An 18,041-nucleotide genomic window follows, 5' to 3' on the forward strand; every position below is an offset into this window, starting at 1 on the left:
TTTTTTGTCCTGAGGAGAGACGCGTCGCGTCGGGAAGAGAGGGCCCCGCAGGCCCCGAGCCGCCGCTCCGCGGTCCCTCACCACCCGCTGAGCGACATTACGCTGAATCCCTGCGTCCAGCCATTCGCCATACAAACGGGTGTTAGTGTCCTCTGTCCACTGTTCTTGAGTCCCAGCCCCCAAGGCGTTTGCTATCCAGAGGGAGAGTTGCGACATAAAAGCCACCGTGTGTTACTACCACTTGGAAGAGCTGGTTGCCAGTCCCGGATGAAGTTAAAGCCTCGCAGGCACGATGACCCCGCGGTTACACTCCTAGCTTTGCGCCCGGGGAAACTAACATACGCATGAAGGGCAGATCCAGTCATGCTTGAGGCAGAGTGGTTTGAAACTGCAAGAACCTGTAAATGATCTAAATGTCCATCAGTGGAGAAAATGGATGAATTGTGGTGTAATGCATACAGCAGTAGAAATGATCTAGACTTACCTGTGTCCACACGGATGAATCTCAAAAATAAGGCTGAGAGGGAAATGCAAGTTGCAGACATATCTTTTTAATATCATACATAAAGTGTAAAGCCAAGCAAAATAGGTATATTGTTTAGGCTTATATGCATGTATAATAAAAGTATAAAGATACATATGGAAAGTTAAACACTGAATTTAAGCCGTGGCTGGGAATAGGGAGGAGGCACAATGTTGAGGTCCAGCTTCACGGTGGGCTTCAGCCAGAGAAGTTATTGCTTAGGTAGGGTGATAGATTTATGCGTGCTCTCTATATTATTTTTTATACTTCTCTGTATATTGAATGACTTGATAACTTTGTAAAGCTACAATACAGTGTGATGAGTGCTATGTTCATAGAAGGACAAGACGCTAAGATAGCATTTGATGGAAGCACCTAAGCTAGTCTGGGAAGCTTCCCAGGAGGATGGACATTTAAACTGAGTCGTGAGGGATGTGAGCCAGGAGAAGGGAGGAAGAGCGTTCCTAACAGAAGGAGCAGCCTTTGCGAAGGCTCAGAGAAAGCACGTCTCAGTGCAGGAACTGAAAGAGACCCAGTGTGACGGAAGCAGAATTCTGTGAGGGGAAGGAGGAGACAGGAGGTGAGCTCGACAATAGAGTTGAGTTTAGGCTTCTTCTTAAGGACAGTAGCAAGCTGTTGAGTTTTACGGTGGAGATAACTTTCAGGAAAGTCATGGTCATGAACTATCTAATAAAGGTCAGTCACATGGGTTTTCTCAGAGAAAACAAACCTCTGTGCCTGAAGGTCAGGAAGAAGTTCGGTGACTCCTTTTTTCCTCCTTGCCCGGCCCCACTGTTCAAAATCCCAGGAGTTGAGGGACACTGGTGTATAAGGAGTATGACAAGACCATCGCCAACTAGACATCTGCTGTCCAACAGCTTCTCTGGTCCCCACAAAACCAGAATGGGCCACAGGGCCCCTTGGGTGGATGTGCCCTTCTCTGCTTCCTCTTCGAGGATGGCTCTTTCAGCTCTGTCACAAACCTCCGTGCCCAGAAGAATCTGGAATTCCTGTCTTAGGGCTGAGCATGGCTGGTCCCTCTACCTAGAACACTCTTCCCCTGACACCTCACAGACCCTCCCTCACTTCATTCAGGTCTCAGCTCACCTGTTACCTTCTTCCCCAATACCCCTATTTAAAACTAAAACATTCTCTATCCCTGTGTCCTGCTATATCTGCTTTGGTTTTCATTCTACTCATATCTACCTGACATTATAATGTGTGTTTGTTTTTCTGCTTCCCTTGCACTAGAATGTAAGATCCATGAAGGCAAAGAGTTTGTCCTGAGGGCAAGAAACTTCTCTGTTAAGCTATAATGCACAATAAACAGACACCCAGTCTTGTGGCTTTTTTCAGCAAAAGCTCATGTCTTGCTCACATTCATGTCCAGTGCTTCATTCTACCATGACTGCAGCCATGGAGAAATGATGTAGCAAATCCTACACTGGCTCCTGCCCAGCAGAGAGATGCCTGTGACTGGCATTCACTGGCCAAAGCAGGTCATATGATTCCAATGTGACAAACACATGCAGAAATAAAATTGGACAAAATTCAACATCTATTCAACTCTCAACAAAATAGGAATAGAAGGCAACTTCCTCAATCTGATAAATGGCATCTATGAAAAACTTACAGCTAATATGACACTTGAAAGACAACATTTTTTGCCTAGAATCAAGAACAAGGCAAATATATCTGCCCTTACCACTTCTACTCAGCACTGTCCTGGAGGTCCCAGTCAGTGCAATAAGGCAAGAAAAAGAAATTAAAAGCACATAAATTGGCTTTGTTCAAACATGACATGATTATATATGTGTAAAATCTTAAGGAATCTACAAAATAAAAGCTGCTAGAACTTAAAGTGAATTTAGCAAGGTCACGAAATTCAAAGTCAATATACAAAAATAGATTGTATTTTTATAACCTAGATATAAACAAAATTGAACATTGAAATTTTTAAAATAGCATTTACAGTAAGTTTTTTAAATGAATACGTAAGTAAATTTAACAAAATATATATAAGCAACAAACATGGATGGATCTCATAAACATTACACTGAATGAAAGAAGACAGACTCAAAAAGGTATATACCATACTGCATGATTCCAACTACATGAAACTCTGGAAAAGAAATTCTAATCTTTCTAAGAATAAAGCAGAGAGTCATTGCCTGGGGCCAGCAGTGGAGAAAGGATTGAATGGGATGGGGCACATATGAAATTCCAGAAGAGATAGAAATGCATTGTGTTTATCTGTAGGGGTGGTGACACAAGTATATAAATGTATCAAAACTCACTGAAATGAATACTTTAAATGGTTGCATTTTATTATATATAAATTGAGCTTCTCCCTTGGGAAATCACCATGGATGGGATGCCATGTACAGATGTAGCATACACAAAGCAGCAAATTTGAAGCAGAGAAGAGTTATTTTGGAAATGTTGAATTTGAGATGTTCTTTGGAGAAATGTCTATTCATTTCACTGGATGGTTTGTGGGTCTTTTGCTGAGTTGTAGAAGTTCTGTATATATACTGGATATCGATCACACATAAGATATATGATTTGCAAATCACATTGATATAAAAGGAGAGTTAAGTATTTGGGGAAAATCAGTACTTATGTGGCAAGTGAAATTGTGAAAGAGGATGAGATTACCCAGGTAGTGTGTGTAGGGCTAAAAACGGAAACCGGGAGCTGTGGGGTGGGCAGAGACTGAGCGGAAGAAGCCAGAGGGGTGGGAGAAAGCTTGGGGGTGGGAAGCCACAGCAGTCAAGGGGGATTTCAAAAAGGAAAGGACTGAAAAGTGCACATTAAATTTAGCCATTAGTGACCTGGTGACAGCAGTTTCAGGACAGTAGTAGTAGAAAAGTTCAGACTGCAGTGGGTGGAGGGGTCAAAGGAATACAAAAAATCGTAGACATTTAAACAAGTTGTTCTCAGACAACTGGATAGGCATATAGCATATATAGCATATAGCAAAAGAGTGAAGCTGGACCCTTACTTTACACCATATGCAAAAATTAACTCAGTACTTTAATGTAAGAGTCAAAACTAAAAAACTATTGGAAGAAAACATAGGGGTTCATCTTCATGACCTTGGATTTGGCCTTGGATTCTTTGTTACTCAAAAGCATGACTAACAAAAGAAAAATATAGTCAAATTGGACTTCATCAAAATTTTTAAAAATTTTTTTAAAAGACACTGTCAATAAAGTAAAAAGACAACTCAGAGAATATGAGAAGATATTTGCAAATCATACATCTGATAAGGAACTCGTATACAGAATATATGAAGAACTCCTACTCAACAGCAACAAAAACCAAACAACTTGATTCAACAATGGGCAAAAGAGGGGGCGGAATCAAGACAGCGGACTAGGAGGACGTCAAATTTGTGTCTCCTCACAACTAGGGCACCTACCAGGCACCGGAGGGGGACAACGGACACCTAAGGGGATGGGAGGGACCCCAACTGGGTAGGATGTGGGGCTTGGGGGAAGTGAAGAGAGAGGAAAAGTGGAGGCAGGATGGGACTGGCCCACCTGAGGGGTGGCTGGGGGAGGGGAAGGGATCCCATGCCTGAAGGGGGAAATAGGGGGCCCATTGGGAGGGCAGAGGATCAAAAGGGAGCATGGACAGGTTTCCCCTGCCCACCTGGGCCCCCAGGAACCTGCTGAGATCCCCGGCCTGATCCTCTGCTCACCGAGGCCCCCTCCAGCAGCATGGGTCCTGAGGGAGTGGGAGGGATGGAAGGGGGAGCAAAAGTAAAGGCCGGACCTACAGGACGGGCACCCCTGAGGGGCAGCTACGGGAGGGGAGGAGTTCCTACACCCAGCGGGACCCACCCACAGTTAGGGGTCCAGCATTGATGGGGGAGACCCTGGGGGAGGGCACGGAGGAACGGAAGGGAACGGGGCCAGCGCTTTCCCTGTCCTCTTAGGCACCGGGGAACCTGTAGGGCTCCCGGGCCTAATCCTCTGCCCTCGGAGCCTCCCTCCTGCCGGGCACAGCCCAAGCCCCACCCCTACGCCCCCGTCCGGGGCCCCACGTCTACACTCGGAGACCCCCTCTGAGACCCCCTCCAACACACTGGGCCTAAACCCCACCCACACACCCTCACTCAGGTGGCTACCTCCAAACTCAGGAACCCCATACAACAGAGGCCCTCCTTTCCACGTGCTGCTGCTCCCCTTCTGCGCAGGTCCTAAGCAGAGGCCCTGCCCACACTTGAACATTTCACCGCCTAGGCCCCGGCCCATGCTCTAATGTCACCCCCAACCCACCTAGGTCCCGCCCCACCCAAAACCCTGCCCCTGCCGAAGTTCCAGCCCCCACCTAAACCCCACCCCCAGAGCCAACGCTTTTTTTTCCTCTTACATTTTCCTGTTTTACCTTGTTGATTCATTGTTGTTGATCCTTTTATATTTTTATTTTTCCTAAAAAATCTTTTATTTTTCTAATTTTATTTTATTCTTTATACTTTGTTATTGTTCTCTCCTTCTGGCTTGTTCCCCCCCCCTTTTTTTTTCTTTTTTTCTGTTGTGGCTTTATTTTACCATGTTGCAGTTGTTTCAATTATAGTTTTATTTTTCCTAATATAATTTTTATCTTCCTAATTCTATTTTGTTTTTTACTCTTTGATATTGTACTGCTGCTTTTTTTCTTTCTTCCTTTTTTTTTTTTTTTTTTTTTTTTTTTACTGTGCCACAAAGGTTGTGGGATCATGGTCCCCAGGCCAGAGGTTGGGCCAGGGCTCCTCTGGTGGGAGCTCTGAGTCCAAACCACTGGACTAACAGAGAACCGCAGACCCCACAGAATATCAATTGGAGTGAGGCCTCCCAGAGGTGCTCATCTCAGCACCAAGACCCAGCTCTATCCAACTGCCTGCAAACTCCAGTACTGGACACCTCAGGCCAAACAACCAGTAAGACAGGATTACAGCGCCACACAACAAAAAAAACGAAATGACAAAAAAAAAATGTTAGAGACAAAAGAGCAAGGTAAAAACCTAAAAGACCAAATAAATGAAGATGAAATAGGCAACCTACCTGAAAAAGAATTCAGAGTAATGATAGTAAAAATGATCCAAAATCTCGGAAACAGAATGAAGAAAACACAAGAAACATTTAACAAGGATCTAGAAGAACTAAAGAGCAAACAAACAATGACGAACAACAAAATTACTGAAATTAAAAATACTCTAGAAGGAATCAATAACAGAATAACCGAGGCAGAAGAACGGATAAGTGAGCTGGAAGATAAAACGGTGGAAATAACTGCCAGGGAGCAGAATAAAGAAAAAAGAATGAAAGGAATCGAGGACAGTCTCAGAGACCTCTGAAAAAACATTAAACGTACCAACATTCAAATTATAGGGGTCCCAGAAGAAGAAGAGAAAAAGAAAGGGTCTGAGAAAATATTTGAAGAGTTTATAGTCGAAAACTTCCCTAACATGGGAAAGGAAATAGTCAATCAAGTCCAGGAAGCACAGAGAGTCCCACACAGGATAAACCAAAAGAGAAACACGCCAAGACACATATTAATCAAACTATCAAAAATTAAATACAAAGAAAAAATATTAAAAGCAGTAAGGGAAAAGCAACAAATAACATACAGGGAATCCCCATAAGGTTAACAGCTGATTCTTCAGCAGAAACTCTGCAAGCCAGAAGGGAGTGGCAGCACACATTCAAAGTGATGAAAGGGAAAAACCTACAACCAAGATTACTCTACCCAGCAAGGATCTCATTCAGATTCAATGGAGAAATTAAAACCTTTACAGACAAGCAAAAGCTAAGAGAATTCAGCACCACCAAACCAGCTTAACAACAAAGGCTAAAGAAACTTCTCTAGGCAGGAAACACAAGAGAAGGAAAAGACCTACAAAAACAAACCCAAAACAATTAAGAAAACAGTAATAGGAACATACATATTGATAATTACCTTAAATGTAAATGGATTAAATGCTCAAACCAAAAGACATAGACTGGCTGAATGGATACAGAAACAAGAATCCATATATATTCTGTCTACAAGAGACCCACTTCAGACCTAGGGACACATACAGACTGAAAGTGAGGGGATGGAAAAAGATATTCCATGCAAATGGAAATCAAAAGAAAGCTGGAGTAGCAATTCTCATATAAGACAAAATAGACTTTAAAATAAAGACTATTACAAGAGACAAAGAAGGACACTACATAATGATCAAGGGATCAATCCAAGAAGAAGATATAACAATTGTAAATATTTATGCACCCAACAGAGGAGCACCTCAATACATAAGGCAAATGCTAACAGCCATAAAAGAGGAAATTGACAGTAACACAATCATAGTAGGAGACTTTAATTTTTTTTTTTATTACCTTTCGACGAACCCTTGTGTCAAGGGCTGACTTTCAATAGATCGCAGCGAGGGAGCTGCTCTGCTACATACGAAACCCTGACCCAGAAGCAGGTCGTCTATGAATGGCTTAGCACCAGGTTCCCCACGAACATGCACTGAATAGTAGGTGACTTTAACACTCCACACTCACCAATGGACAGATCATCCAAAATGAAAATAAATAAGGAAACACAAGATTTAAATGACACATTAAACCAGATGGACTTAACTGACATTTATAGGACATTCCATCCAAAAACAGCAGAGTACAATTTCTTCTCAAGTGCTCATGGTACATTCTCTAGGATAGACCATATCTTGGGTCACAAATCAAACCCTGGTAAATTTAAGAAAATTGAAATAGTATCAAGTATCTTTTCCAACCACAATGCTATGAGACTAGAAATTAATTACAGGAAAAAAAATGTAAGAAATACAAACACATGGAGGCTAAACAATATGCTACTAAATAACAAGGAGATCATGGAAGAAATCAAAGAGGAAATTAAAAAATACCTAGAAACAAATGACAATGAAAACACGATGATGCAAAACCCATGGGAGGCAGCAAAATCAGTTCTAAGAGGAAAGTTTATAGCAATACAATCCTACCTCAAGAAACAAGAACAATATCAAATAAACAACCTAACCTTACACCTAAAGCAATTAGAGAAAGAAGAACAAAAAAATCCCAAAGTTAACAGAGTGAAAGAAATCATAAAGATCAGATCAGAAATAAGTGAAAAAGAAATGAAGGAAACAATAGCAAATATCAATAAAACTAAAAGCTGGTTTTTTGAGAAGATAAACAAAATTGATAAACCAGACTCAAGAAAAAAAGGGAGAAGACTCAAATCAACAGAATTAGAAATGAAAAAGGAGAAGTAACAACTGACACTGCAGAAATACAAAGGATCATGAGAGATTACTACAAGCAACTATATGCCAATGAAATGGACAGCCTGGAAGAAATGGACAAATTCTTAGAAAAGCATGACCTTCGGAGACTGAACCAGGAAGATATAGAAAATATAAACAGACAAATCACAATGAAATTGAAACTGTGATTAAAAATCTTCCAAAAAAACAAAAGCCCAGGACCAGATGACTTCACAGGCAAATTCTATCAAACATTTAGAGAAGAGCTAACACCTATCCTTCTCAAACTCTTCCACAATATAGCAGAGGGAGGAATACTCCCAAACTCATTCTACAAGGCCACTATCACCCTGATACCAAAACCAGACAAAGATGTCACAAAAAAAGAAAACTACAGGCTAATATCTCTCATGAACATAGATGCAAAAATCCTCAACAAAATACTAGCAAACAGAATCCAACAGCACATGAAAAGGATCATACACCATGATCAAGTGGGGTTTATCCCAGGAATGCAAGGATTCTTCAATATACACAAATCAATCAATTTGATACACCATATTAACAAACTGAAGAATAAAAACCATATGATAATCTCAATAAATGCATAAAAAGCTTCTGACAAAATTCAACACCCATTTATGATAAAAACTCTCCAGAAAATGGGCATAGAGGGAACCTACTTCAACATAATAAAGGTCATATATCACAAACCCACAGCCAACATCGTTCTCAATGGTGAAAAACTGAAACCATTTTCTCTAAGATCAGGAACAAGACAAGGCTGCCCACTCTCACCACTATTATTCAACATAGTTTTGGAAGTTTTAGCCACTGCAAGCAGAAAAGAAAAAGAAATAAAAGGAATACAAATTGAAAAAGAAGAAATAAAGCTGTCACTGTTTGCAGATGTCATGATACTATACATAGACAATCCTAAAGATGCTACCAGAAAACTACTAGAGCTAATCAATGAATTTGGTAGAGTAGCAGGGTACAAAATTAATGCACAGAAATCTCTTGCATTCCTATACACTAATGATGAAAAATATGAAAGAGAAATTAAGGGAACACTCCCGTTTACCACTGCAACAAAAATAAAATACCTAGGAATAAACCTACCTAAGGAGACAAAAAACCTGTATGCAGAAAACTATAAGACACTGATGAAAGAAATTAAAGATGATACAAACAGATGGAGACATATACCATGTTCTTGGATTGGAAGAATCAACATTGTGAAAATGACTATACTACCCAAAGCAATCTACAGATTCAATGCAATCCCTATAAAACTACCAATGGCATTTTTCACAGAACTAGAACAAAAAATTGCACAATTTGTATGGAAATACAAAAGACCCTGAATAGCCAAGGCAATCTTGAGAAAGAAAAATGGAGCTGGAGGAATCAGGCTCCTGGACTTCAGACTATACTACAAAGCTACAGTAATCAAGACAGTATGGTACTGGCACAGAAACAGAAATACAGATCAATGGAACAGGATAGAAAGCCCAGAGATAAACCCATGCACATATGGTCACCTTATCTTTGATAAAGGAGGAAAGAGAATACAATGGAAAAAAGACAGCCTCTTCAATAAGCAGTGCTGGGAAAACTGCACTGCTACTTTAGTTTTGCTTGAAGGTAAGGAATGTGGACTTTAAAGATGTAAGAGGCACCATTACAAGTCACTAGGAACAGCCTCAAAGAGCAGCTTCTTTGGGCAACAGACAAAGAAGAGACTGGAGTTGTGTGCTGTGGTGTAGGTGTGGTTGAATCATTCACTGGAGTCACCAGTCAGCCTGGGACGTGTGTGTAGCTCCAACAATTGCTGGCTGAAGATGTGAGAATACAGCGAAGCTCATTGTGTTCATAATGTACTCCACAATGGCCAGTCCAATTGCTATCCATTTTTTTTTAATCTGGAGGCTTAATTGAATGATGTGACAAAATGATGTATGAGAATTAAGACAGCGAAATTCATTATTTCTGGGTGGAAAGATATACCAGATTAGATTTATCTGTTTAAAAAAAGACAAAAGTTATCACCAAAACCCCATTTCCCATCTTGCACTGTTTGGATTGAGCTTGGGGGAAGAGATGTTTTTCTTAACTCTCTATTTTGTTTGAACTTTTTCTGTGGTTCAAGTGCTGTTTTTTTGTGTTGGGACCAAACAGGTGTCAATAAACTTTAAAAGCAAGCATCAAAAAAAAAAAAAAAAAAGGGCAAACAAATGAGCAAAGGATCTGAACAGGCATTTCTCCAAGGAAGATATACAAATAGCCAATAAGGATATGAAAAGATGCTCAATATCATTAGTCATCAGGAAAATACACATCAAATGCACAGTGAGTACCCTGCTCATGAAGGAACAGGGTAGACTGTTCCTGTTCACTGGAAGACTTAATACTGTTAATATGTCAATACTACCCAAAATCAATCTACAGATTCCATGCAATTTTCATCAAAATCCCAATGGTGTGTTTTGCAGATAGAAAAAAAATCTAAAACTTATATGGTCTCACATACTCAATTTCAAAACTTACTACAAAGCTATAGTAATCAAAACCATATGATACTGAGTCATAAAGACAGAGAAATAGACTGAAGGGATAGAATGGAGAACCCAAAAATAAACTCTCACATATAAGGCCAAGTGGTTTTAGACAAGGGTGCCATGACCATTCAATGGGGAAAATACAGTGTTTTCAAACAAGTGATGTTGGGAAAACTGGATAAGCAACATGTAAAAAATAAGTTGTACCCTGTATATAAAAGTTAACTCAAAATGGATCCAAGAGCTAAAACTATAAGTCTCAGAAGGGAATACTTCATGATAATGGATTTAACAATGATTTCTTGGACATGACACCAAAGCACAGAAAACAAAAGAAAAGATAGATAAATTGTACTTCATCAAAATTAAAAACTTTTGTGCATCAAAGGATACTATCAATAGTGAAAAGGCAACCATGGAATGGCAGAAGATATTTGCAAATCATATATCTGATAAGGGATTGATATCCAGTATTTATAAAAAGCATCTACAACTTAACAACAAAATCAAACAACCTAATTCAAAAATGGGCACAGTACTTGAATAGACATTTCTCCAAAGATATACAAATGGCCAATAAACACATGAAAAGATGCCCAACATCACTAATCATTAGGGAAATACAAATCAAAACCACAATACCACTTCACATCCATTAGAATGCTACTATTGAAAAAAAGAAAAAGGGGAAATAACAAGTGCTGATGAGGATGTGGAGAAACTGGAACCCTTGTGTAATTGCTGGTGGGAATGTAAAATGGTACAGCCACTGTAGAAAACAGTATGGTGGTTCCTCAAAAAATCAAACATAAAATTACCACATAATCTAGGAATTCCACTTTGGGGTATACACCCAAAAGAATTTAAAGCAGGGACTCAGAACAGATATTTGTACACCCATGTTCATAGTAGCATTATGGTGGCGACCAGGCACTTGGGGTGGGAGTGGGGCAGGTTGGTGAATATGGGGAGTTAGTGTTGAATGGATAAAGAGTTTCCCTCGAGGAAGATGAAAAAGTTTTGAAGATGGACGGTAGTGGTGGTTGCACAACACCGTGAATGTACTTAATGCCACTGAACTGCACACTTAAATATAGTAATTTTATTTATATTTTACTATAATTTAAAAAGCGGGAAAACCACTCTAGAAGAAAGTTATTGTCATTTCCTATTTCACATATAAGAAACAGAGCCTCTGTGAGACTGATTTTAACAGTAAGGACACTCAAATTCCAAGTATCAGAAGGCTCATCTAAAAATATATAAAAGTAAACCCACCCCAAAGAAAAACCATCATCAAATACCACTTCCCACCCATTAGGAGAGTTATGATCAAAAAGATAATGTAGAGAAATCAGAACCCTCATACATTGCTGATGGGAATGTAAAAGTGCAGATGCTTTGAAAAATAGTCTGTTTAATGGCAGTTCCTCAAATGATTAAACCTAGAGTTACCAAAAGACCCAATAGTTCCATTCCTGGGTATATAAGAAGAGAAATGAAAACACAAAAACTTGTACACAAATGCTTATATCAGCATTATTCATAATAGCCCAAAGTGGAAACAACCCAAATGTCCATCAATGGACTAAAGGATAAAACAAAATATTACTCAGCTCTAAAGAGGAATGAAGTGCTGATATATGCTACACCTTGGATATACCTTGAAAACATTATGCTAAGTGAAAGAAACCAGACACAAAAGTTCACATATGTTATGATTCCATTCATATGAAAGTCCAGAATAGAGAAATCGGTACAGATAGAAAGTAGATCAGTGGTTGTTTAGGGCTGGGGTTGGGGGAGGGATGGGAAGATAGGGGATGATAGCTAATTGGTATCAAGGGTTTTGAGATGATGAAAATGTTTGCAATATTTTCTCAGCTTTACTGAGGAATAATTGACCAATAAAATTTTATCTATTAACAGGGTACCACATGATGATTTGACATAGTATACTGTGTGAAATCAGGTTATTTAATACATCCATCTCCTCACAGTCACTGTTTTTTGTAGAGACAATGCCTAAGGTCTACTCTTCAAAAATCTAGAGTACACACACATTAACTATAGTCACCATGCTGTACACTAGATTCCCAGAGCTTATCCATCTTACAACTGAAGACTTGTTGTACCCTTTGACTGGAATCTTCCCACCTCCTTCACTCCCCAGCCCTTAGTAACCACCATTCTATTCTCTGAGTTTAATTTTTTTTTTAATTCCACAGATAAGTGAGATCATGCGGTATTTATCTTTCTTTGTCTGCCTAATTTCACTTAGCATAACGTCCTCTAGTTTCACACATGCTGTTGCAAATGGCAGGATTTTCTTTTTTCTCATGGCTGAATAATGTTTTTTGTGTATGTGTATTTTCTTTCACATCTTCCTTACATTTAGTTTGCTTTTATATCTTGGCTATTGTGAATAATGCTACAATAAACATAGGAGTGCAAATATCTCTTTGAGAGTCTGATTTCACTTACTTCAGATATATTCCCAAATGTGGGATTGTTGGATCATACGGCTCTATTTTAAATTTTTTTGAGGAACCTCTATACTGATTTCCATAATGGCTGTACCAGCTTACATTCCTACCAACAGTGCACAATTTCTCCACAGCCTGGACAACACTTGTTATCTGTTGTCTTTTTAATAAAAGCCATCTTAGCAGGTGTGAGGTGATATCTCATTGTAGTTTTGATTTGCATTTCCCTGGTGATTAGTGATGTTGAGCACTTTTTGTGTACCTGTTGGCCATTTGTATGTCTGCTCTGGAAAAATGTCTATTCTGCCCATTTTAAAATTGAATTATTTGTTTCTTTGCTATTGAGTTGCACAAGTTCTTTATATATTTTGGATATTAACCCATCAGATATATTGTTTACAAATATTTTCTACCATTCTATAGGTTGCCTTTTCATTTTGTTTCCTTTGCTGTACAGACACTGTTTAATTTGATGTAGTCCCAGGTGTCTACTTTTGCTTTGTTGCCTGAGGTTTTGGGTGTCATATAAAATAATCATTGCTAAGACCAACATCAAGGAGCTTTTTACCTATGTTTTCCTCTAGGAGTTTTACAGTTTCACGTCTTACATTCTAAGTCTTTTATCCATTTTGAGTTAACTTTTGTGAATGTTATAAAATAGGGGTCCAGTTTGATTCTCTTGCATGTAGATATCCAGTTTTCCAAACACCATTATTGAAGAGACTATCCTTTTCTCATTAAGTATTCTTGGCACTCTTGACAAAATCAAGGTTTATAAAAGGCTCTCAAATCTGTTCCATTGGTCTGTGTCTACTATAAATTTGTAATACAGTACTTTGAAATCAGGAATTGTGATGCCTCCAACTTTGTTCTTCTTTCTCAAGACTGCTTTGGCTATTCAGATTCTTTTATGATTCCAAGCAAATTTTAGGATTGTTTTTTCTATTTCTGTGAAAAATGTCATTGGAATTTTGATAGGGATTGCACTTAATCTGCAGATTGTCTTTGGTGGTATGGACATTTTAACAATATTAATTCTTCCAGTCCATAATCATGGGCTATCCTTCCATTCATTTGTGTCTCCCTCAATTTTTACATCACTGTCTTATAGCTTTCAGCATATATATCTTTCATCTTCTTGGTTAAATTTATTCTTAAATATTGTTTTTAATGCTATTGTAAATAGAATTGTTTTTTAAATTTCTACTTCTGATAATTTGTTAACATATAGAAAAGCAACTGATTTTTGTATATTGATTTTGTATCCTTCAACCTCATTGAATTCATGTATTAGTTCTAACTTTTTTTTTTTTTTGGTGGAGTCTAGGGTTTTCTATATATAGAATCATGTCATTTGTATACAGACATTTTTACTTCTTCTTTAAGAACTTGGATACCTTTTATTTCTTTTTGTTGCCTAATTACTCTAGCTAGTACTATGTTGAATAGAAGTGGTGAGAGTGGAAATTCCTGTCTTTTTCCTAATGTTACAGAAAAAGCTTTCAGATTTTCACTGTTGAGTATGATGTTGGCTGTAGGCTTGTCATGTATGGCCTTTATTATGTTGAGGTACATTATTTCTATGCCTTATTATTGAGAGTTTTTAATCATGAAAGGACATTGAATTTTGTCAAATTCTTTTTCTGCACGTATTGAGATGATTCTATGATTTTTACCCTTCATTCTGTTAATGTGATGCATCTCATTGATTGATTAGAGCATGTTGAATGAACCATCCTTGGTTCATATTCATATATCCTTTAGGGATATTGGCCTGTAGTTTTTCTTTTCTTGTAGTGTCCAGCAAGGCTTTGGTATCAGTGTAATGCTGGTCTCATAAAATAAGTTTGAAAGTGTTCCCTGATCTTCAATATTTTGAAAGTTTGAGAAGGGTTGGTATTAATTATTCTTTATATATTTAGTAGAATTCACCAGTAAAGACTGTAGGTCCTGGGCTTTTCTTTGTTGGGAGGTTTTTGATACTGATTCAATCTCCTACTTGTTAGTCTGTTCAGATTTTCTATTACTTCATGATTCCATCTTGGTAGGTTATATGTGCCAGGGATTTATCCATTTATTCAAGGTTATAAAATTTGTTAACATACAATTGTTCACAGTAATCTCTTATGATGCTTTGTATTTCTGTGGTGCAGTTGGAATATCTTCTTTCATTTCTATTTATTTGAGTCCTCTCTTATTCTTCGTCTAGCTAAATGTGTGTCCATGTTTATGTTTTTTTTTTGTTTGTTCGTTTTTGTTTTTGTTTTTGTGTGCTTCTTTCTAATTGTATTTCAAGTTCTTTCTAAAACAAGGCCCTTGGATACCCCAGGTTCAATATGTCCCTGGGCCTGGTCCACTGCTGTCTTGTATTCATATGTGGGTATTTGCTCATTCACCAACATGAAGTCCCAGGATAGGTGTGATAAAACAGGACTCTCTCCTCCATGACACAAGTCCTTTGCTGGTTTCAGAGGTGGACGGCGGTCTTTGCAGAAAACACACAGGAATTTTTTCTTGGAACTGAAGTGGGATGAAAAGTGCCTGCCCTGAACATCACCATCTTTTCCCTGACCCTTTCCCTCCAGTTTCTGAAGATACAGCAGAAAATAATCTTGCTTGAAGATACTGGGTAACAATTCCATAAAACAAAAACACATGCTTCCAAGGCACTGTGCTTTCAGATATGCTGGGTTTAGTTCAGCTGCTGGATAAGCTGATTGATGCATTCACCTCGATAGCCAGGTGAGCCCACTTCCTTGAGGAAGCCCACTCTATTCTTGGTAGCGTGACGGGCCACTGAGAGTTGGAAAGGGCGCGAGAACCCTGAGATCACCTGAAAATTCTTCCCCAGAAAGGCAATTTCATGAATGAGGTCTTCCAAGCAAATTACACCAAACTTCCCCAGGTGCTCCTCAATCACTGTGTTGTCTGTCAAAGGGATGATTTTATTCTTGACCTTGGCTTGTCCACGTTTCAAGATGAGTTCCTGAACTGACTTCAAATTTGGAAATCCCCAGGTCACATAAGGTTCCACTATACGAAGCGTTTTTATGGTTTGAGGAGTTACTTGCATAAAGACACCACTGAAAATCTTATTCAGGCGAAGTCTTGCAATGGTCCTCTGCACCAGTAAACTCACCCCATTAATCCTTTCGATGCATAAAACAAAGGCCAAGGAATGTTTATATGGCACTTCCAAGCCATGAGGTTTCACTTCTAGTCGTCTGAGTCGCACCTTGTCACGTAGTTGCTGCCAGGAATCATGTAGGAACCATTCTAGTCGCTTAAACTTGATCTCTTTTCCTTTCCTCTGCTCCTTCCTTTGCAAAAGCGCCTGCTTTGCCTGGGTGGCTTTCAGGGCCTGATAAGCCTTCCTCTTTTTCAGGAGATTTTCTGGAACCAAAGGGATCTTTTTTCTTGGCTCTTCCTCCGCCATCTTTCCAACTCTCCATGTTTATGTTTTTAAAAAAATCAGATCTTAGTTTCATTGACCTTTTCTATTGACTTTCTGGTCTCTTATTTCATTTATTTCTGCTCTGATCTTTGTTATTTCCTTCCTTCTACTAACTTTTAGGCTTAGTTTTTTTTTTTCTAGTTCTTTGAGGTGTAAAGTTAGGTTGTTTATTTGAAATCTTTTTTTTCTTAATGTAGACATTTATCACTATACATACGCTTTCCTCTTAGAACTGCTTTTGCTACATCTGTAAGATTTGGTATAGTGTGTTTTCATTTTTGTTTGTCTCAAGGAATTTTTCTAAATTTCCCTTTTGATTTCTTCTGTGACTCTTTGTTCAGGAGTGTGTTGTTTAGAACACTCCCTAACACCATACACAAAAATAAACTCAAATGGATTAAAGACCTAAATGTAAGGCCAGATACTATAAAATTCTTAGAGAAAAACATAGGCAGAACATTCTTTGACATAAATTGCAACAATATCTTTTTCAAGCCATCTCCTTGAGTAATGAAAATAAAAACAAAATTAAGCAAACGGGACCTAATTAAACTTAAGAGTTTTGCACAGAAAAGGAAACCATAAACAAAACAAAAAGGAGTGTGTTGTTTAATTTCCACACATTTGTGAATTTTCTCTGTTGTCCATTTGTTTTCTATTTCATTGGTTTCTGTTCCCTTTGTTTTCGCCCTCCTGTTACTGATTTCTAGTTTCATACCATTTTGGTAGGAAAATGAGATGAGATGGTCAGTATGATTTCAATCTTCTCAAATTTGTTACAGTATGATTTCAATCTTCTCAAATTTGTTAATACTCGTTTTGTGACCTAACAATATAATCTATCCTGGTGAATATTTCATGTGTGCTTGAGGAAAATGTGTATTCTGCTACTGTTGGGTGGAATGTTCTATATATATATATATATATATATATATATATATATATATATATATATGTTAGATCCATTTGGTCTAAAGTACAGTTCAAATCCAATGTTTCTTTCTTGATATTCTGTCTGATTTGTCCATTGTTCAAAGTGGGGCATTGAAGGCTCTAACTATTATTGCATTGTTGTCTATTTCTCCCTTCAGAGCTGGGAGCATTTGCTAAAATATTTAGGTGCTCCATTGTTGGGTGCATATATATTTACGATTGTTATACCCTCCTGATGAGTTGACTCCTTTATCATTATATAATGAATTTCTTTTTCTCTTATTACAGTTTCTGATTTAAGCCTATTTTGTCTAATATAAGTATAGCTATCCCTGCTCTCCTTTGGTTTCCATTTGCATGGAATATCTTTTTCCATCCCTTCACTTTAAGCCTATGTGTGTTCTTAAAATGGAAGTGAGTCTCTTGTAGGCAGCATAAAGTTGGGTCTTGCTTTTTATCCCTTCAGCCACTTTGTTCCTTTTGATTGGAGAATTTAATCCATTTACATTTAAAGTAATTATTGATAGTAAGGACTTACTAATACCATCTTATTGTTTTCTAGATGCTTTATAGTTCCTGTCTTCCTGGTTCACTGTCTTCCTTTGTGAATTAATAATTTCCAATAGTGGTATGCTTTGATTCTCTTCTATCTTTTGTGTATCTACTGTAGGTTTTTGCTTTGTGCTTACTGTAAAGCTTACATAAAGCATCTTATAGTTATAACAGTCTTTTTAAGCTGGTAACAACTTAAATTTGATTGCATATAAAAACTCTACCCTTTTATTTCCTTCTCCCATTTTACTTTTGATGTCACAGT

At 38.2% G+C, this 18,041-nt stretch overlaps 1 protein-coding gene across 1 annotated transcript; it reads right to left on the reverse strand.

Moving 5' to 3' along the window:
* Positions 1-5,198: 5,198 nt before the first annotated feature.
* On the reverse strand, positions 5,199-16,306 carry LOC137215990 (large ribosomal subunit protein uL30-like). Its single transcript, XM_067721620.1, has one exon. The coding sequence runs from the start codon at positions 16,271-16,273 to the stop codon at positions 15,530-15,532; it is 744 nt and encodes a 247-aa protein (XP_067577721.1). The 5' UTR covers positions 16,274-16,306; the 3' UTR covers positions 5,199-15,529.
* Positions 16,307-18,041: the final 1,735 nt, after the last annotated feature.

This window comes from Pseudorca crassidens, chromosome 21 (genome assembly GCF_039906515.1).
Source record: "Pseudorca crassidens isolate mPseCra1 chromosome 21, mPseCra1.hap1, whole genome shotgun sequence".
NCBI classification, from domain to species: Eukaryota; Metazoa; Chordata; class Mammalia; order Artiodactyla; family Delphinidae; genus Pseudorca; species Pseudorca crassidens.

Bases quoted from the DNA above. Each gene is read 5' to 3' on its own strand.
- LOC137215990 (XM_067721620.1), bottom strand. From the start codon at position 16,273: ATGGCGGAGGAAGAGCCAAGAAAAAAGATCCCTTTGGTTCCAGAAAAT.